General features: G+C 36.2%; 2 protein-coding genes across 2 annotated transcripts; one reads left to right on the forward strand and one right to left on the reverse strand.

The window, feature by feature from the left end:
• Window positions 1-718: 718 nt before the first annotated feature.
• Window positions 719-18,368, forward strand: LOC142554288 (uncharacterized). Its single transcript, XM_075664973.1, has 34 exons — window positions 719-942; window positions 1,379-1,677; window positions 1,774-1,850; window positions 2,031-2,108; window positions 2,230-2,361; window positions 2,612-2,662; window positions 2,754-2,897; window positions 3,004-3,126; window positions 3,258-3,335; window positions 4,298-4,390; window positions 4,462-4,584; window positions 5,258-5,341; window positions 5,666-5,764; window positions 5,908-6,105; window positions 6,522-6,597; window positions 6,883-6,986; window positions 7,061-7,317; window positions 7,402-7,488; window positions 7,587-7,817; window positions 8,031-8,109; window positions 8,211-8,274; window positions 8,734-8,849; window positions 11,621-11,704; window positions 12,326-12,503; window positions 13,511-13,731; window positions 13,838-13,888; window positions 14,138-14,228; window positions 14,338-14,414; window positions 14,942-15,030; window positions 15,114-15,297; window positions 15,833-16,014; window positions 16,326-16,428; window positions 16,983-17,314; window positions 17,405-18,368. Exons 2-34 carry the CDS (start codon window positions 1,587-1,589, stop codon window positions 17,841-17,843), a joined length of 4,416 nt encoding a protein of 1,471 aa, XP_075521088.1. The 5' UTR covers window positions 719-942; window positions 1,379-1,586; the 3' UTR covers window positions 17,844-18,368.
• Window positions 9,421-12,623, reverse strand: LOC142552903 (uncharacterized). Its single transcript, XM_075662804.1, has 7 exons — window positions 12,323-12,623; window positions 12,155-12,244; window positions 11,619-11,699; window positions 11,377-11,508; window positions 10,349-10,567; window positions 10,129-10,221; window positions 9,421-9,850 (listed from the first exon to the last, which is right to left on the reverse strand). Exons 1-7 carry the CDS (start codon window positions 12,572-12,574, stop codon window positions 9,689-9,691), a joined length of 1,029 nt encoding a protein of 342 aa, XP_075518919.1. The 5' UTR covers window positions 12,575-12,623; the 3' UTR covers window positions 9,421-9,688.
• Window positions 18,369-18,491: the final 123 nt, after the last annotated feature.

Below are 18,491 nucleotides of genomic sequence, written 5' to 3' on the forward strand. Positions count from 1 at the left end.
TCCTCCTCTCCAGCATTTACTTACAGATGTGGAAGGAAAAAAGTTCATAGGCTTCCATTTTACCCACTGTTTTTATCCCATTTATTATTTTTTTATTGAATAAAATTTTGCTTATTATCTACGTTTCTGAATTTTGTTTAACCATTTAAGCAATTAAATTAAATATGTTATTTAAGTTAATTTTATTATATAAATTGTTTTAAATAAAAATATTGTTAAAGTATGTCTAAATTTGTTCGGATCGTTGTTTAGCTGAATGCAAAAACTTTTGTGAAACAATCTCACAAGTCGTCTCTTATTTGGGTCATCAATGAAAAAATATTACTTTTTTATGCTAAGAATATTACTTTTTATTATGAATATCAGTAGGGTTGACCCGTCTCACGGATAAAGATTCGTGAAACCGTCTCACAAGAGACCTATTATTAGCTAAAACAATTTAAATTTGCATTTCAGTTAATCAAATGTTTTTAATAACGCAATTATAAAATAAATAATTTCAATAATTTTTACAATTATAATTATTTAATTTGTTTTATTAATATAATTAATAATTTAATTAAATTTTATAAAAAGAAACACATTGAGTACCTTGTGTTTTTGTTAATGCAAAATCGCACTAAATGAAGTAGAAATGAATGCTGGTATATATATGGAAATCCGGCCCAATCAAATTGCATTAAATAAACGTGCTTCCAAAAGTAGTCCGTACCAAATTGTCGCACTTCGTTTTAGGGTGGGCGTTCCGTTTTCGGGTTTTGGGCACCCGACCCGATCGCTCGAGTGATTTCCGAAATTTCAGGTACCCAAACCCAATAATTATTGTGTTTAATCCGATTTGCGGCGGCTAGGGTTCACAATCACCAGTGTTCTCCTCCTATTCCTCTGCGAATTGCAGCGGACACACTGTATCACTGGTTCACTGGGATTCAATATCCTTTCGTAAGTTACTGTTGTGTTTTAATCCGATTTTTGTTTGATTTACCGCTTGAGCGTCGATTATTGATGAATATTTTTTAAGACAATAAAATTACTAATTCAAGCTTGGTGACGAATGTTTCATCCGAATGTTACAAAAAGAATATATAAATATGAATAATATGGCCATCTCTGCTAACTTCCCCCTAGTTCTGCATTTAATTTTGATTTAAAATCTGGGAAAAAAATACCGATTTAGTTTAAATCTGGGTATTTGTTGATAAATCTGATAGCTAATTAATATTTGTTAATAAATCTTATTTTTTGCACTGTTAGTTAATTAATATTAATATATATTCACATTATTGTTGAATTCCTCAATATAAAAGTAGAGTGAAAATTAAATATTTGGCTGTTTTTATGCAATGCTGAGCTCCAGTTTTTTTCTGCGTAATCGTAGGGTAGTAAGATACTCGGTTTCAGATAGTATTTTTGCTACCTGAAAAACCGAGAACCCCAACGCCCACCCTAGGTATCAATCTTCACGGGAAATAACCATATCAAATTCTGACCAGATCTTCGGCTTCGATTCGTTGTGCTCAGAACATTCGGGAAATACCTGTGAAGCAAGCATTTTTAGGGTGATAATTTTGTTAGATTTGATCGACATGGGAGGTTCTAGGGTTCAATTGAACAAACACCATAAAACCCGATTTGCTTCCAAATCTTCCCGCAATGTTCACAAAGTTTCTTCAAAAGGTGAAGTTCTTGATTTGCAAATTGTTTTATCTATCTCTTCTAGGTACAAATAACCTCAATTTCTACTCTTTTTTTTAAAAAAAAAAATTGTGTCAGATAAAATCAAGAAGACAAAACCTGAACTTAATGTTGTCAAAGGATCGAAAGCTGCTCGACTTCAGCGCAACAAGATGGTATCGTTAAATTTTTTGTAGATAACTGTGTGCAACTTGCTTGATTTTCTGTGTCTATTGGTTTAAGTGCTCTGGGTTTATATCACGAATTACTGGTAAATTGAGCCGAGCAGTGTCACATGTTGAAATTTACTGAATCATTCGATTGAATTGAATTCTATTTAACAAACATGACTGCAGATAAGGGAGCAGAAGAGGGCCGCAGTATTGAAAGAGAAGAGGGCATTGTCAGGACAGATGAGCCCTCCTCGTGTTGTTGTATGCACTTATTTCCCTGGCTTCTTTTAAGCATCTAACATAAAGATGTTGATAAAGTTTCTGCTTGTTTGAGTTCTTTTTTTAAAAAAAATTGCGTTGTGATGTTGCGTATATATCTTAGGTGCTATTTGGCCTTTCGGCCTCAGTGAACTTGAACTCACTTGAAGAAGATATCCTAGCTCTGTTGTCTGGAGAGAGAAATGGAGCAAATTTCCCTGCTGTTGCATCATCTGATTACAAGCTGAGAGCCACAGTACGTTCACAATATATTCTGTATGCCCGAACATTTTGTGTGTTGTCAATGATGGATATCATCTTAGTTCCAATATAAGTTTAGGAGCTTGTTGTTTGCTGATATTTAACCGTTGCCTGTTCACTCACCCAGTAAATATGTGATTGTGATGATATATTAGGATAACAAATAATTTCCTTTGAAATGTTTTTGAAAATCAATAATGTTAATGTGAAAGTCGACGGGCATTAACTCCACGTGTCTACATTAGGTCTTGAAAGCACCTCATGGTGATTTGTTCGCATGCATGGAATTGGCCAAGGTAATTTTACTGGTTCATTTTTAATTTGCATGTCTAATACTTGTTACTATTGAATTATCCGTACTTTTTATGCTGACAACTTTTTTTGTAGACTGCTGATTTGATTGCGTTTGTGGCATCCCCAAATGCATTTTCTGAAGAGAGTGACTCCGATTGTTTTATTGATTCATTTGGATCTCAGTGTCTCTCTGCATTCAGAACACTCGGTCTTCCAAGCACCATGGTGCTAATTCGGGTATATGATTTTTCCCATTGCCGTCTCTCTGTGCCCCTCCGCTTATTCTGTTAGTTATAGAATATTGGAAGGAAATTATGTGTTGAAACCACAGAGGTGTCTGTAGGATCTGCCTGATGATTTGAAAGGAAAAAATGAGCTGAAGAAGATGTGCATGTCTGAGATTGCTTCTGAGTTTCCAGAAGATTGCAAGTTTTATCCCGCAGATAAAAAGGATGAGTTGCATAAGGTAAATTGTTGAACTGATTACCCTTTTTCATCGCAATGCCAGTATAAACTGAGGCAACTAAAGCTGTCCGACAATCCTCAGTTTTTCTTGAATCTTGAGACTTGTACTCTGTACTTCTTTTGTGGTCATAGATCCTCTCACTTTTCAAGGAACAAAGGCTTAAGGTGCCTCATTGGCGAAACCAAAGGCCTTACCTTATGGCTCAAAAGGTACAATCTTGTAAATTTTCAGTTGCTCTTGATTGATTGAATTGCTTGTATCTCAATTTTCCCATTTGCCCATTTGAATTGCTAATCTTCCTTCACTTAATTTATTTTGCACTTGAATAGAACTTTGACTAAATCCCCCTGAGCCCCCTGTGACGGTGCTAATGAGTTTGAGATACATGAATGTAGTGAAGCCGACTTACTTTGCTTTGTTAACATCGAGATTACTGTTTTTTACTCTTATTTAATTTAGATTAAATAAATGAAGTACAATTACTTTTTAATTGTATCGGGTGAAACCTTTTCCTGTCGAGTAATTCTCGATGACAAATGTAAGGCGGTGTTCATGTCAAATTGTTGAACATAGTTTTTAAATGTGATGTGCTTTGTGGAGCTTTTCTTGGTTGCAATTTGCGGGGATTCTATTTGAAAGTGATAAACTTCTATAAGGGAAGGGTACTAGGCCAATATCTTCCGAGTAATCAAATTACGTAAATCAAAAACAACCATGAAATGAAACTTTGACTAAGAAGCCGGTGACGAGCTTCCTTGTCTTTTAGCTTGACTTCAAGTGATCATGTTAGAATTGCCACAACCTCCCTGACTGGTCACATATCTTTGAAGATTATCCGTAGAGCAAGATTTAGTCATCTTTGAAGTGGATATTAAATATTTTAAATCTTCCAAATCTTCACGACCCATCTCCAAATTCTGTGACCCTGTAATTGAGGACAGGAACATCATTATTGGCATATCATGATATAGGGAGATGGTCATTTGCATGCATGGGTGAGGAGTTATATGTAAGATTGCCAAGTTACAAGGCCACCTATACTTTGTCATTGACTAAATTAGTAGACTGCAAATGAATTGACTTCTAACTCGTGGGAAGAAATTAGATGCTACTTAACTCAGAGTCAAAGAATCTTGCTTTTCTTATATCCAAACCTTCAAAATTGTCTCAGGTTGACCTTGTGGCCAATGATTGCAGTTCAGAACATTGTACCATTGTCCTTACAGGCTATCTACGTGCTCGTGGTCTCTCAGTAAATCAGCTGGTGACATCCTCAGCCTCAGTAGTTGATTTACTGCTTTGATATCTGTTAGTGTCTGATATTTTCTGGATCAGGTACATGTAACTGGTGCAGGGGATTTTCAGTTGCATAAAATTGAAATTCTCAAGGATCTGTGTACTCTGAATGTACAAAAAGGAGGGGACTTCATGGACTCAGAGGGGATAAATGATGTACAGGTATGCCATTAATTGTTTAAACTTTAATGCAGATATATGCTTTGGATGAAGTATAATAATCGAATATTGAATCATCTATATGATGTGATTATTTACATTTGCTGTAACTGACACTCCTCTACGGACCAATGACGTATTATGTCCAATCGATGCCCATAGATACACGAGACATGATGTAACGTCTATGTATAATTTTTTATCTTTGGGCTCCATTTCTCTCAGGATCACAACCGATCAGAACCTTTTTTTTCTGTATTACCCTTTGAAAAATGAAAGCTTATGACATATGAACAATCTATTGGACCAAAAATATTTTGCCGCCGATTAATACTGTCAACGTGTCTGCTGGTTATTTATGTGATTTGTGTATCTGTTTTATCTTATGGTGGATTTGGATGGTCATTGAAGGAGTAATCCTGGCTATTATACTCATAGACCAACTCTATGGATTTTCAATGTGAACTGACAGCCTTGAAACGTAGCGAACAAATTTTAGGTTAACATGCTACTGGTATGGGATCTTTAGTCGCACGTTAGTTGTTTCAAATTTCATGATTAGAACTTGGGTCTTTCCACGGGTGGAGAGTGTTTTACCTCCATACTTCATTTGAAATTGACTCTTGCCACTTGTATTCAGTTGTATTCATTTTGTTATTTTTCTCGCATATTGCAGGTTGTGAGGTGCCTTACCCCTGATCCTATGAAGCAAGAACCTTTAGTAATTGAAAACATCCCAGATCTACTGGCAGGAGAACAGGTTGATATCTTGTGATTAGTGCTCCATATATTTTCAGCTTCTTGATAGTTGGATTTGTTCTTGTTTATCTTTTGCTTCAATTTGGACATCAGTAACCTTGGCTTCTATTTCAATAAATGCTGTCCTCAATAAAATTATAAGTTGATTTCTTACCTATGCATCTAGTGTTACAGCTGTTCGCTATGTCAGCAGTTATCTGAGATAACCTATTGTGCACCGGAAAAGCATGATTCCAATATTCATTAAATTTTCTCCTGATACATATCTCTTTCCTTCATCTTTATATCATCTCTGCTGAGTACCTGTTGATATTTCTTAATTCAGACATGGCCAACAGAAGCAGAAATGGCTGAAGCTGACAAGTATGAAGAGGAGACAAGGGTGAAAAAGAAAAGGCTTCCTAAGGGCACATCTGAGTATCAGGTGCGGCCATGTTTGTTCCCTTGTTTATAAATTTCTAAACTTTTCTAAATACTAAATTTCTTTAATGGGGAGATTGGGAATATACTAGGTCATTACTTATGCAATGTAATTAAATGCTACTACTGTTGTAAAAAAATTTACAGGCTGCATGGATTATGGATGATTCTGACGATGATTATCCGGCAAGCGATGAAGATGGAGCTGATGGGATGGTGGTGGAAAATGGCGAGGCCTGCTCTTCTGATCAGAAAGTCGAGAATGGCTTTGAGTTAGACGAGGATCAGGCTTCACTGAAATTGAGAGATTCTGATGAAGAAACTGACTTAGATTCTTCCATGATGGTAAATATTTGATCTTATCGGCCCCCTACTACCAATGTCAATAACCTCTACAAGCATTAGAAGCAGGAGGTATATACCAAATGCATTACAATGAATTGATACTTGGCATGAGTTCCATATCTTTTTTAACTGTAGTAACAAGTTCCTTTAAGAGCACTTTTTGGAACAGGCTACCGTTTGATTTTTGTGTCTACTTTTAATTATTTTTTATTCATGAAAAATAGTCCATGTTATCTATTGCTGAATACTTCAATAGTCTCAATCGATAATTTTAAACGGAGCACATTAGTTTTCTCATTCAAGTGAGGTCATATTCTTCTATCTAAAGCAATTTGAAGCTCATTCTTTTAATTCCTTCTACAACGATTTGCTTATGTTTTTCCTCTGAATGTAAACGAGATTACTTTATTCTTCAGGAAGGTGAGAATTTAACAAAAGAGCAGATAGAGGCTCAAATTCGAAAAATCAAAGAAGCACACGCTGAAGATGAAGGTACCTTTTCAGTATTTTATTTATTTTCTGACATGTAGCTAATTTTTCACTTTTTTGTCGGTCTTCGGTTACATGAATATATGTCCAAGGTTGTTTAGCAATTTTTTTTTAATTTTCCCAGAAGATACCTTGAGCAGTTTGTTGTTTGAATAATACGTCTTGTATTGAGCATGACATTCATTTAGTTTATTGCCATTGTATTTGACTTTCTTCTCTAGTTCCTGTTTACTGAATCCCATTTAATTCTCATCCGGTTGCTAATTGAGTCTATGCGTTACAATACAGAGTTTCCTGACGAAGTGGATACTCCATTAGATGTCCCAGCTCGAAAACGATTTGCCAAGTACAGAGGTGTCAAGTCTTTCAGAACCTCTTCATGGGACCCCAAAGTATGTTCAGTACATAGATTGAACTGTCCTGGATTTTATCAGTAATGTCTCTGAGGACTTTTGCTACTTTGTAGGAATCTCTGCCACCTGAGTATTCCAGAATTTTTGCATTTGATAACTTTTCAAGAACGCAAAAACATGTACTTGCAAAAAGTCTTGGTATGGAACAAGACACAACTGACTCTGTACCAGTTGGCTCGTATATAAGAGTTTATATAAAGGAAGTTTCAGTTAGCGTTGGATCTACGTTATGCAAATTGGTGAAGACCATGCCAGTAATATGTTCTGGTCTTCTGCAGCATGAGTCTAAAATCTCTGTCCTCCATTTCAGGTGCTCCTCTTTTATCTGATTTCTTGTTGCAGCAATTACTTTATAAATGCCTTTTTTACAATATTTAATTTTATTGGATTCTAGCATTCGGAAGCATGACATGTATACTGCTCCTATTAAAGCAAAAGAAGAACTCCTGTTTCATGTCGGCTTCCGCCAGTTTATATCGCGGTAATTTATGTTTGCTTAAGTTGCTTTAGAAGAAATAAATATATGATTCTATTGTCTTATCTACAAATGATTAACTCATTCTAACTTTGGTATTGCAGACCTATTTTTTCCTCGGACAGTATCAATGCTAACAAGCACAAAATGGAGAGGTTTCTTCATGCAGGGCAATTTTCCATAGCTTCAATTTATGCTCCGATTTCTTTTTCATCACTTCCTTTAATAGCCTTCAAGAGCCCGGGAGAAGATGCCACTCCAACCATTGCTGCTGTTGGTTCATTGAGAGGTGTAGATCCTGACAGGATTGTTCTGAAGAAAATTATTTTAACTGGGTATGATAGATATCAGCTTCTTGTTGTGTATGCTTTAAACAAATGTGAAATTTTTTAAGTTATGTTTTGATGCTTAGGCAACTTGTTCATAAAATACCTCATTTAATGAATAATCCGTTGGCTTTGATTTCAGAATTAATAATGTGGTTTTGCATTTCAATTTATGCTTCAAAATTGGATAAATAATAACACAGCAGGATGCATCTCATGCAGTTATCCACAACGAGTATCGAAATCAAAAGCGACTGTGAGATACATGTTTCATAACCCTGAGGATGTGAGATGGTTCAAGGTTAGGAAATCTGTGTAATATAATTTACCTATGAAGTTTAAAGTTATTCGAAATTTATTGTGTAGTGGTTTCTTTTCTCAATGATCTTTTGTTGGTTGCAGCCCGTTGAAGTTTGGACAAAATGTGGTCGTCGCGGTCGCATCAAGGAACCTGTAGGCACACATGGTACTTTCCTCACCCTATTGAAATTTGGGAGAAGGTTTACTTTTGTGGAAAATGATGCCGAGTTTAACATTTAGCTACTTTTGTGGAAGATGATGCTGAGTTTAACATCGAGCTGATATATGTATCTACTGCTGTGTGCATGCGAATTCTTTTACCCGTTCGATGAATTTTCTTTGGATAGTTGAGACCCGCCTTTTCAATCATATGATGAAATTCTGGCATTCTTTCCTCTACAAAATGAAGGCGTGCCTTTGGTGGCACCCATTTTCCTCTTTTTTTCCCTCATCTTTCGACATCTTCACATCGCAAATTAGTGTTGCCAAATAACCTCAATGTTTTGGATTCTTTCTCACATACGCATAACTAAGATAATCCAACATGATCACTTCTCTTTTCTATAATGTTTGTTATTTTTTCTTCTACATGACCTTTTTCTTATCGCTTTGTTTTCTCCTTCAGGTGCGATGAAATGTATACTGAATGGAGTTCTTCAACAGCACGACACCGTGTGTATGAGTTTGTTCAAGCGAACGTATCCAAAGTGGCCCCAACAATGGTTCCCGCACCAAGGCGCTTGAAAGTGGCAAATTATTGTCAAGTGGGAATGAAGCTCTGGTTCCGATTCGATCACCTTATGTTTGCTGGCTACCTTTTGACAGAGCTCACGAGGGAAGCAAAATTTTTGGTTGTACACTAAGAATCGATAATATTAATTGTAGTAGAAGTTATCACATAATTATTTGAAATGGTATTTTAATCTTGCTCCTCTTTTCATATTGCCCCAGTGTCTTAAAATCCCAAAATTGTAGTCGCTATCATGCCACGTTCATTGAGTTAAATTTACAAGTAATGTACACGATGGTTGACTGCCGAATTGCCCGTAAAATGCGACAAATGCGACATGTCATGGTGATCGGCACAATTATAACAATAATAATTGTGGAAGCGTTGGTTGCGAGATGAGTTGAAGTTTGAGAGGATGAAATTCAGAGATCCATAATTATCCAATTTTATTGTGGAAGTGTTGCCCATAAAATGTGTTCATTTCATTCTTTATGTATTACATAAATGAAAGACTATTTCGTATTCCAAGTTTTAGTTTTGATTAATTTTAAGGAAATGTCTTTTCATCTTCTTACATGAAAATGGTCTCAACTGATTTTTTTATGTCAATATATTACAGTTATATATGACAAAACACATCTTACAAAACTAGTTAATGAATCTTAAAATATGATGATTGAATGTTGGAACACTTTCTGAATCCTATCATGCTCGTGATGCCACTTTCAATTACAAATGATGGCATGCTTTACCCTATGACAGTCGATTTCTATCACATTTTTTTGACTCCGCTTACATTACATAGACGTGATATGCTACTCCTAGCATGTCAAGAAACTCAAAATGACCATTAGATGTTTTCACCTGGGGGGAGCTCTGCAAGTTTTGGTGGAGCACCAAGAACACGTTCCATGTCGAAACGAACTTCAATATTCCGGATACCATAACCAACCACCATAAGCCAGTAAAGCAACTTGGCGAGTTCTGGAGCACTCGTCTCTGTCACACTAGTCTGTAAGTAACAAAACACAAAGTACTTGATGAAATTATTTCATAGGTATAAAAAGAGAAAACTACTTGAACCCATCACTAACAGGACCACACACTAACAGGACTTCATTTTTAATACCAGCCTTCACTTATCGTTGGCATCTTATCCAGATCTAGTATATAACTGCAACAATATGCCCGAAAAAATTTCTTCAAATCACAAAAATGATGTCGGGATTTCATACTCAAAAGTGTATTGCTACAAAGAGTACAAGCATCAGCAGAAGCTAGTAAATTTACCTTCATTTGACTTGGATCAGAGACAGCCAATAGTCGTCTTACGAATGTGTTCATCGCCAGCACAGCATCCTCGCCCGCAGTACTGGTCAGCTCCTGAGTATTTCTTATTTCATTAGTACTCACTTGTTTATTTATCTGTTCATTACGGTATCTATAGGCCATAATGAGTTTTAGAATAATTTATTTGTTTCCATAAACCAATTTTATAGAGATTTCTGACCTTCAGATTTTGAGGCTCAAGAGATTTCAGATATTCCATCAGTTCATTTTGCTCATTTGTAGATTTTTGAGCCACTTGTCGATTTAGTTCCTCGATTTCCGCTTCAAGTAGTTCAATATATTTTACTGCATCAATCTTTTCTGGACCTGAAATATTGTTCCACCTTATAACTTCACCAGTCACTTTTTTCTGTGTACCTGGGGAATAATCTGGCACATCCTAAACCTCAAAAGAGCAAAGTCAAAAATCTCACTACAGATTTGTTATGTTACTTGATGGCATTAGAACGTAATAGTCAAAGATGCACATATTGACAATATAAATGGTCAAAGAATATTTACAATTATGTATATCTCTGCAAGCTAGATATATAACATCCGTGCTGCAAGAACACCGTGCAACAGGACTGCGACGGTGTTCCAGATTGCTGCCCATTTATACCAGTGTTAACGTGATAGAATTGTCCTGAGGCATTTGCTGCCATGGCAGATTTCTGAGCAGCTGGCAATGCTTTCGTACGGTAAGGAAATGCACACAGCAGGAGCAAATTTAAGAATAGCTTTCAATAGGACACCACCATTATCCTTGCAGAGAACATCTAGGTTTAACTATAGAAACCAAATTCTAATCAAACCCATGACTTATTTTGCTAAAATAATATCCATCAATGTCCAGCATTAGTCAAACATGAAACTTGAACATCAGTTTTCAAGATCATCAAATCATTAGGCTGGTGATCATTAAGACATTAACATTTATACAACTCTAGGGTCTAGAATGCTGTCAAGTAACACAAGCACGTTTACACAGCCCATGCAGTTTTCCTTCTCTTTTTTATAATTCTAAATGCTATTGGCATGTACTCGCAGTATTGCTTTATCTAGGTTGACATGGTAAGACACTTCTCAACAGATTCTCACCTTTTACCTCTTATGCATGAATATTACGTGAAACAAAGAAAAAATACGTGAAATAAAGAAAAAAGGAGATCGGAGAACAATCAGGAAATGGCAACCAAAAGAACTCACCTTTTTCTCTTGTGGCTCGGGAAGAGCAACTTGTTCCAGGCTTTGTTGCAATTCCAACCGGTATTGAGCGTTCCTAAACATATATCCAGTCATCAAGACACTATACATTAACTGTGCCAGATTTTCAGCGACCTGCACAGATAAAATGATAATCATTGCATGGCATGTTCCCAGCTCTTCAAATTTATTGTGATACAAAACTGCAAAAGTAAAACTTCCGGATTAACATATGTTATACTTACAGTGGTTACTGTCACAGCAAAAAATTGTGGGGGAAGAGTACCAATCATATTCGTCACTGTTTGACGCATGGCATCAACTACCTAAAGTAAGACACACTTAGAACATTGAAATAGACCATAAGTGTAGGCGTTCTTAAACTTAGAAAATGCTAAATCTGTATTTAGTCACGCTACTAGTTTAAGAATTTTAAAAAAAACCATAAATTAGGTAAGACAGAAGTTGGATTGAAGGTATGATCTAAAAAATGGATTTGAAGGCATGCACTTTCAAGTCACTCTAACGTTGGAGAATTTGAATTGCATTTGTTAACGATCGATAGAAATGCTTAAATGATAAATAGAGTATTTGAAATACATGTAATTTCAAAATTATCCGGCCGAAACGAAAATACAGCAGTCCAAACAAGTACGAGTGAGTCACTTTATGCATTTAAAATACTCAACCTACAATTAAAGATAAGGAACCCAGAAACTTCAGCCACCAATAGCTCAACGAAAAGAAAAAGAAACATTTATTTTCCCATTAGTTAAAACACCTGCTGAGGAGCCCTTTTGGTAAATAACTCCATAAATTCGGGCTGCACAGTTTGCACGTACTCCAACAAAATCTCTTTCCTGTTCTTCGGCTGTAGTTTCATTCATAAAGAGGAATTAAACATTTTTTTTCAAAAAAATCAAAACTGGCTAATCGAAGACGAAATTACCAGAGTCCCATTGGGAAATTTGGAATCACCGGCGGCAGGGGAACTCTCGAGGTCATTGTCATCGGCATTTCCAGGAGAATCAACAGATTGAGCTCTGATGACGGCTATCTTCCCTCTGCGGATCGACAATTTCCTAGGGATGAAGAAGGAAGAGGGCAGAGTAAACGACGTCGTGGAGGAGGTAGAGAGTGCAGGGGAAGTGGGTTTTGATAAGAACAAAGAAGAGGAAAGCTTCAACGTTAAAGACGCCATTTCAAAAGAAGTAAAATGGAAGAGACCACCCCCTTCCTATTAATTCAATACTATTTTTAAACCAATTAAATTTTCTATGGGTAAAAAAAATATCCATTCCATAAAATTTTCATTTTTTCATGCCGGAAAATTTATAGTAAATTTTCACAATCACTCCATTTTTTTTAAAATTTTATTTAATGATTAAAATATAATATAATTGATCAATTATATACAGGTTTTAGTTTCTGAAAAATAAGGGAGTCCAATGGGCGGGTGGGTTCAAGCCCAACGCTATCATTCTCGGCCCAAAGAAAAGAAAACTAGTTTTTTTTTTCTTGTTCTTTTCTATTTGTCGTTCTAAAATATATAAAATTGAAATTTAATAAGAAGAAGAATGAAAGGGAAATTAATTAATGAATGCAACAGGTAAAATGAGTGAATTTGATGAAATACGAAGGATAAAAAATATATTACATTTCGTAAAAATATTTTTTTTTCTTTTTTCTTAAGAAATCAACTAAATTTTGATCCAAATGTAAAATAAGATCGTTGGCTTGTATTAGAATGTGTTTGAATTGATAAATGTTTTGACTATCATTTCTGTCTATTGCAATAGATAGTTCATAACTTCGTATGCATACATATTATGTTCTTATTACAAATAAATGTAATAAAAACAAAAAATATATGATTTATGGTATTAAAAACATCTTATTCATATATGATATCAAATATATCACCATATTTGAATTATATTATCTTATTCTTATATATCTAAATATTTCTTTTTTTTTGAAATAATATATCTAAATATATAAAAATATTATTATTATCTATATATAAAATTAATTTAAAGTGGCTCGGGTATTGAGAATCAATTAATTGTCGAGTTCTGCAAATGGTCCAAACTTGAAATTCCAAGACTTGCTTCCCAACTTGAGTTGCGGAAATTATGATGGTTCCCTCTCAATCATAGCATTTCCCAACCCCATCCGCCGCCGTTTCACATGGCTGTTCCGCGACGGCGTCACCAGCATTACCACCGCTCACGATACTTAATACCCACCATCTCCGCGGTGTCCGCCGCTCTTCTATTCCTTTACCTATTTCTCTCGTTCTTAGCTCCATCTCATGTCGACAAGGATCACCTCCGTCACCCTCTTCGCTCCATCATGGTACCCCAAAAATGATTAATTTTCATCGGGTTTTTGGCGATTACTGTGCTTGATCGATCTGTGTTTGCGTTTTTGAATTATCAATTCTTTTCATTGTGTATTCCAGATGGATAACGGCGTTGGAAAGGGAAATGTGGAGCCGTTGTTTCGTGTCCCGGTTAGGGTGACTTTATCTCAGCTTAATTTTTACTTTCATTACTTTGTAGTTAGCTGGTGGATTGTGGAAGTTTTTACTGATTGTTTCACTCTGTTCGGACCACGGGACATATTTACATTCCAGCTACAAAGTTAGCCCGTAAAATATATTGAACTTACTCCCCCATCCTCGCGCGCATTAGTTAATTGTCAGGTCGATCCCGGGTCTGTGTTGTATTCTGATATCATGTTTATTGGTCATGACATGTAGACTAGTGGCCGCGAGCACCGTCGAGATCTTTGGAAGTCCAAGAATGCTCAGTTTTACCATGGATGCAGCAACGCCAGCAGCAAGTTTTTAAGTGTGTAGACTTGGTTACAGCTTTTAAGGGTGCTTGCTGATAAATCTGTTTCTGATTTTTTTTTTGTTTCACCTTTTCTAAATGTTGGTATATTGTTTTCGTTTGACAGAAGCTACTGCCATCACCCATGCAAATCGATATTTGGCGATTGCAACCAGTGGAGGTCTGAACCAGCAGAGAACTGGGGTACCGAATTTCTGACTTACATTTTTGTCATTTGATCACCAAGAAGTGTTTAAAATATCTTTTATTTGTCTATTTTTCTGCTGAGAGAGATATTTACCTTTATCATCCATGATCAGCGGCGTTGGGATTGTGGAACTGTAGATCTTCTTGGTCGTATATAAATTTATTAATTCATAATGAGTTACTGAGGATTCCATGGATCATAAGAATAAGCTAGCATGTATTTGGGTTTTGCTTGTCACAAGATTTTTCTTCATTTAAATTTCTTGCTAAAAGTCTATTTTTCATAACAAAGCCATCTTGAAACTGCGAAGAGTTAACCATAAAGTACATCCCTTTTCTTTCACTATATCTCTACATATACATACATCTCACATCATGCCTAGTGACCTCCATCATGTGCCAATAATGACCTTTCTTCAAGAAAGATAGTGGCCTGAACGGTAGTCCAATCGGAATTGGTTTTCTGCATTTAGTTTTACTCAAATGCATATATTCAGTGCTAAACCTCTACAATATTTTGGCAGATAACTGATGCTGTCGTTGCAGCTCGCATTTTGAATGCCACCCTTGTTGTCCCAAAATTGGATTCAAAATCATTTTGGAATGATGCCAGGTATTGTCTTTAGAAAATTTAGCACCGAGGTTTTCACAAATTTATTGCTTCTTTTAGGTGCTTGACAGCCCTCTCTTCTGCAGCAACTTTTCGGAGATCTTCAATGTTGATTGGTTTATATCATATCTAGCCAAAGATGTTAAAATCATTAAAGAGCTCCCTCAAAGAAGAGGGCAGATATGGACTCCCCACACGATGCGTGTTCCAAGAAAGTGCAATGAAAGATGCTATATTAGTCGATTAGTGCCTGTACTTTCAAAGAAGCACGTAAGTCAATGAGTTTCCTAAATGGTATCCTCTCATGAATTCTGTTCCCTCTGTGTATCAATTGATTAGGTACACCATGTTTCTTTATGAACATTTTATGTAAAATTTAGTTGCTCTGCACTTTTTTGCATGCTCAGTCAAATTTTCACATTTATGTATGACACAGAGTGAAAAGCTAAAAGGATGCCAAACCTGGGAAACAACTGTCTTACTAGAGTTTATTGTGACTGTGCTCTTTGTTACTTTTTAATCATATAGAGTGGTGGCACACTACATTGCTAGAAAGATGACCACTAATATCTTGGTGTATTGATTAAAAACATTGAAATTGTGTTACTAGAAAATGGTGTTGAGTGATTCGTAGCTTAACTCTGCAAATTGGTTCGCTAATTCCTCTTGTCAGCTTAAGTGATGATGTTTTGGGAAATACTCGTGCTCTCACATGATGACAACTCAACTTTGCATGTTGGTGCTGGATTCCCCATTTTTGTTCTTCATTCCAAGTCACTGATGACTTCATTTGTAATTGTGATAGGCTGTTCAGTTGACCAAATTTGACTACAGACTTTCAAATAAGTTGGAGACAGACTTGCAGAAGCTCAGATGCAGAGTGAATTATCACGCCCTGAAGTTCACTAGTCCCATCCTTGAAATGGGTGCAAAGTTAGTACAAAGAATGAAAAGTAGGAGCAAGCATTATATTGCCCTTCACCTAAGGTGCCTAATGAATACTAAGTTTCCACTAGCATCTGGTTTTATTTCACTTGACATCTCCTGTTTTATCTTTCACGACATTAGAGGTATGGATAGTAGGAAAATATTATATTGGACCCTTCTCGTTCTGTCACGGTCTTGTCTATTGAGTTCGTAGTTCTTACTCGGGCTAATTTTTAGTGAAATTGACGAAAGTAATTTTTGATTTAGGAATTTGGTCTAACTTCTTGTTGCATTTTGGTTACTTGTTTCGTGTGATTATTCAGATGAGGGTGAGAGTGTTTTTTTTACGAGATTATACGTCTTGTTTACAGGTTTGAACCTGATATGCTTGCATTCTCTGGATGCTATTATGGTGGAGGGGATAAAGAGAGGAAGGAACTTGGTAAAATACGGAGGAGGTGGAAAACTTTGCATGTAAGGCTTTTGGTGTAATTTACTTTATTTTTCTAAAAAGTCAAATTTAGTTAAATCTCATCAAGACATAATAAATGCTGAGAGAACAATGATTGATTTATAATTCATTTCCATGATGAGATTTTTTCAGTGAGGGGCCAGTAAGAGGGGTGGTTATTTACTTGTGATTTGGCTGTTTTGAATTGCCAAGTCCATGTAAGCGGGTGGTTATTGGCTTGTGATTTGACTCTTCTGGAATGCCAAGCGTTGTAAAATGTTCGTGTATGTGAAGAAAATGTGAAGGCGTTGGTGTTTGTGGATGTGCAATCAGCAGCACAAGAACCAGAAATATAAGAATTCATATATGTTTGTGCTCCCAAGATCTTTTAAGGTCTAGTTCCTTAGATAACAGGTCTCAGGTTCGAGACCCTTCAACCACAACGCTTCCCCAGCTCAAAACAATATGCATGTATATATTTATATGTCTGTGTGTGTGTGTGTTTACACTGTTTATTAGCACATAAATGATATTATTTTTTGAATTATAGTTGATATGATTATTGATTGATATACAGAATAACAATCCAGATAGGGAGAGAAGGCAAGGAAGATGTCCTCTTACTCCGGAGGAAGTCGGTCTGATGTTAAGAGCACTTGGATATGACAGGGAGACTCATTTGTATGTGGCTTCTGGAGAGGTATATGGGGGAGAAAATACATTGGCTTCGTTAAAGGCACTTTTTCCCAATTTCTATTCAAAAGATACTATTGCAACAAAAGAAGAGTTGAAATCGTTTTCTCCGTTTTCTTCTCGAATGGCGGCTCTAGATTTTATAGTCTGTGATGAAAGTGATGTATTCGTCACCAATAACAACGGGAACATGGCAAAAATTATAGCCGGACGGAGGTATGTCTTACTTCTTTCTTTGTTTTCCAACTTTTTCTAGAACTGAATTAAATTTCAGATAACATGATAATAAGTTGCATTTAATTGCAGGAGATACTTTGGACACAAGCTTACCATCCGTCCAAATGCCAAAAAACTGTACAAGCTGTTCTTCAATAGAGAAAATATGACCTGGGAAGAGTTCTCCTCAAGAACCCGTAAATTTCAAAGGGGTTTCATGGGACAGCCGAAGGAGGTGAGGCCAGGCAGGGGTGTATTTCATGAGAACCCATCTTCCTGCATTTGTGAAGATTCTGAGGCAAAAGCAAATGCGATTTCAGTTCCACAAAAACCTGGTGAGCGCTCCGTTGATATAGATACGGATGTTGTAGGGGATGACCAAAATTCGAATGATGAAGAATGGTCTGACCCTGAAGATGATGATGATCTGAATAATCAAACTGGGAACATTATTTACAATGAAACGAGTTTCGACTATGATGCTCCATTGTCCGAGGAATCTGAGTTGGAAGAGTTGCTTTCAGACTAAAGTTATACACATGGGATATTTTAATGGTCTCTATACCTTTCTCAATGTGCTGCTGTTGGCACATGGAGCAAAGGCATGTGCTGAATGTTCATACAATATGCCGAGGTTAATGAAGGTAAATCGTCCTTTAGTCTTCTGGTCAAGTTTACGAATTTAAAAATCTGACCATGTACCCTGGAACACACTTGGTACTATCACAGGAGTGGATGTATGGCAATTGTGATGGGAGGAGCCCAGAGCTATGTTATGGAACCCGAGCAATGTTAAGTAAGGAGATCATTGACCTAATTGTGGGTTGTTAGGCACTTTTTGGTTTTGGTATTTTTTGATAATTTTGTATTGATTGAGGTGTTCGAGGTTGCATTGCTCGACACTGCGAAGTTCATAGCGGAGGCCAAGAATTTAATCTTTTTAAAGAGGAGGTTCTATTCAATTTCAATGAATGCGGAAGTTATCGTGGGACATGTAAATTCTAATTATATAAATACATACTATGTATATATATATATATTAATCTTCATTCAATATAGAATAATATTTAATTTCGTTGCGAAATGCACCCAGGTGGCCATATCTCCAACTGACTTCAAATTTAATAAAAGAACATAAATGGCTTGGATTCCAGTAATTCGTATAGAATTTTAACTC

This window comes from Primulina tabacum, chromosome 8 (assembly GCF_025594145.1).
Source record: "Primulina tabacum isolate GXHZ01 chromosome 8, ASM2559414v2, whole genome shotgun sequence".
Classification (NCBI taxonomy): Eukaryota; Viridiplantae; Streptophyta; class Magnoliopsida; order Lamiales; family Gesneriaceae; genus Primulina; species Primulina tabacum.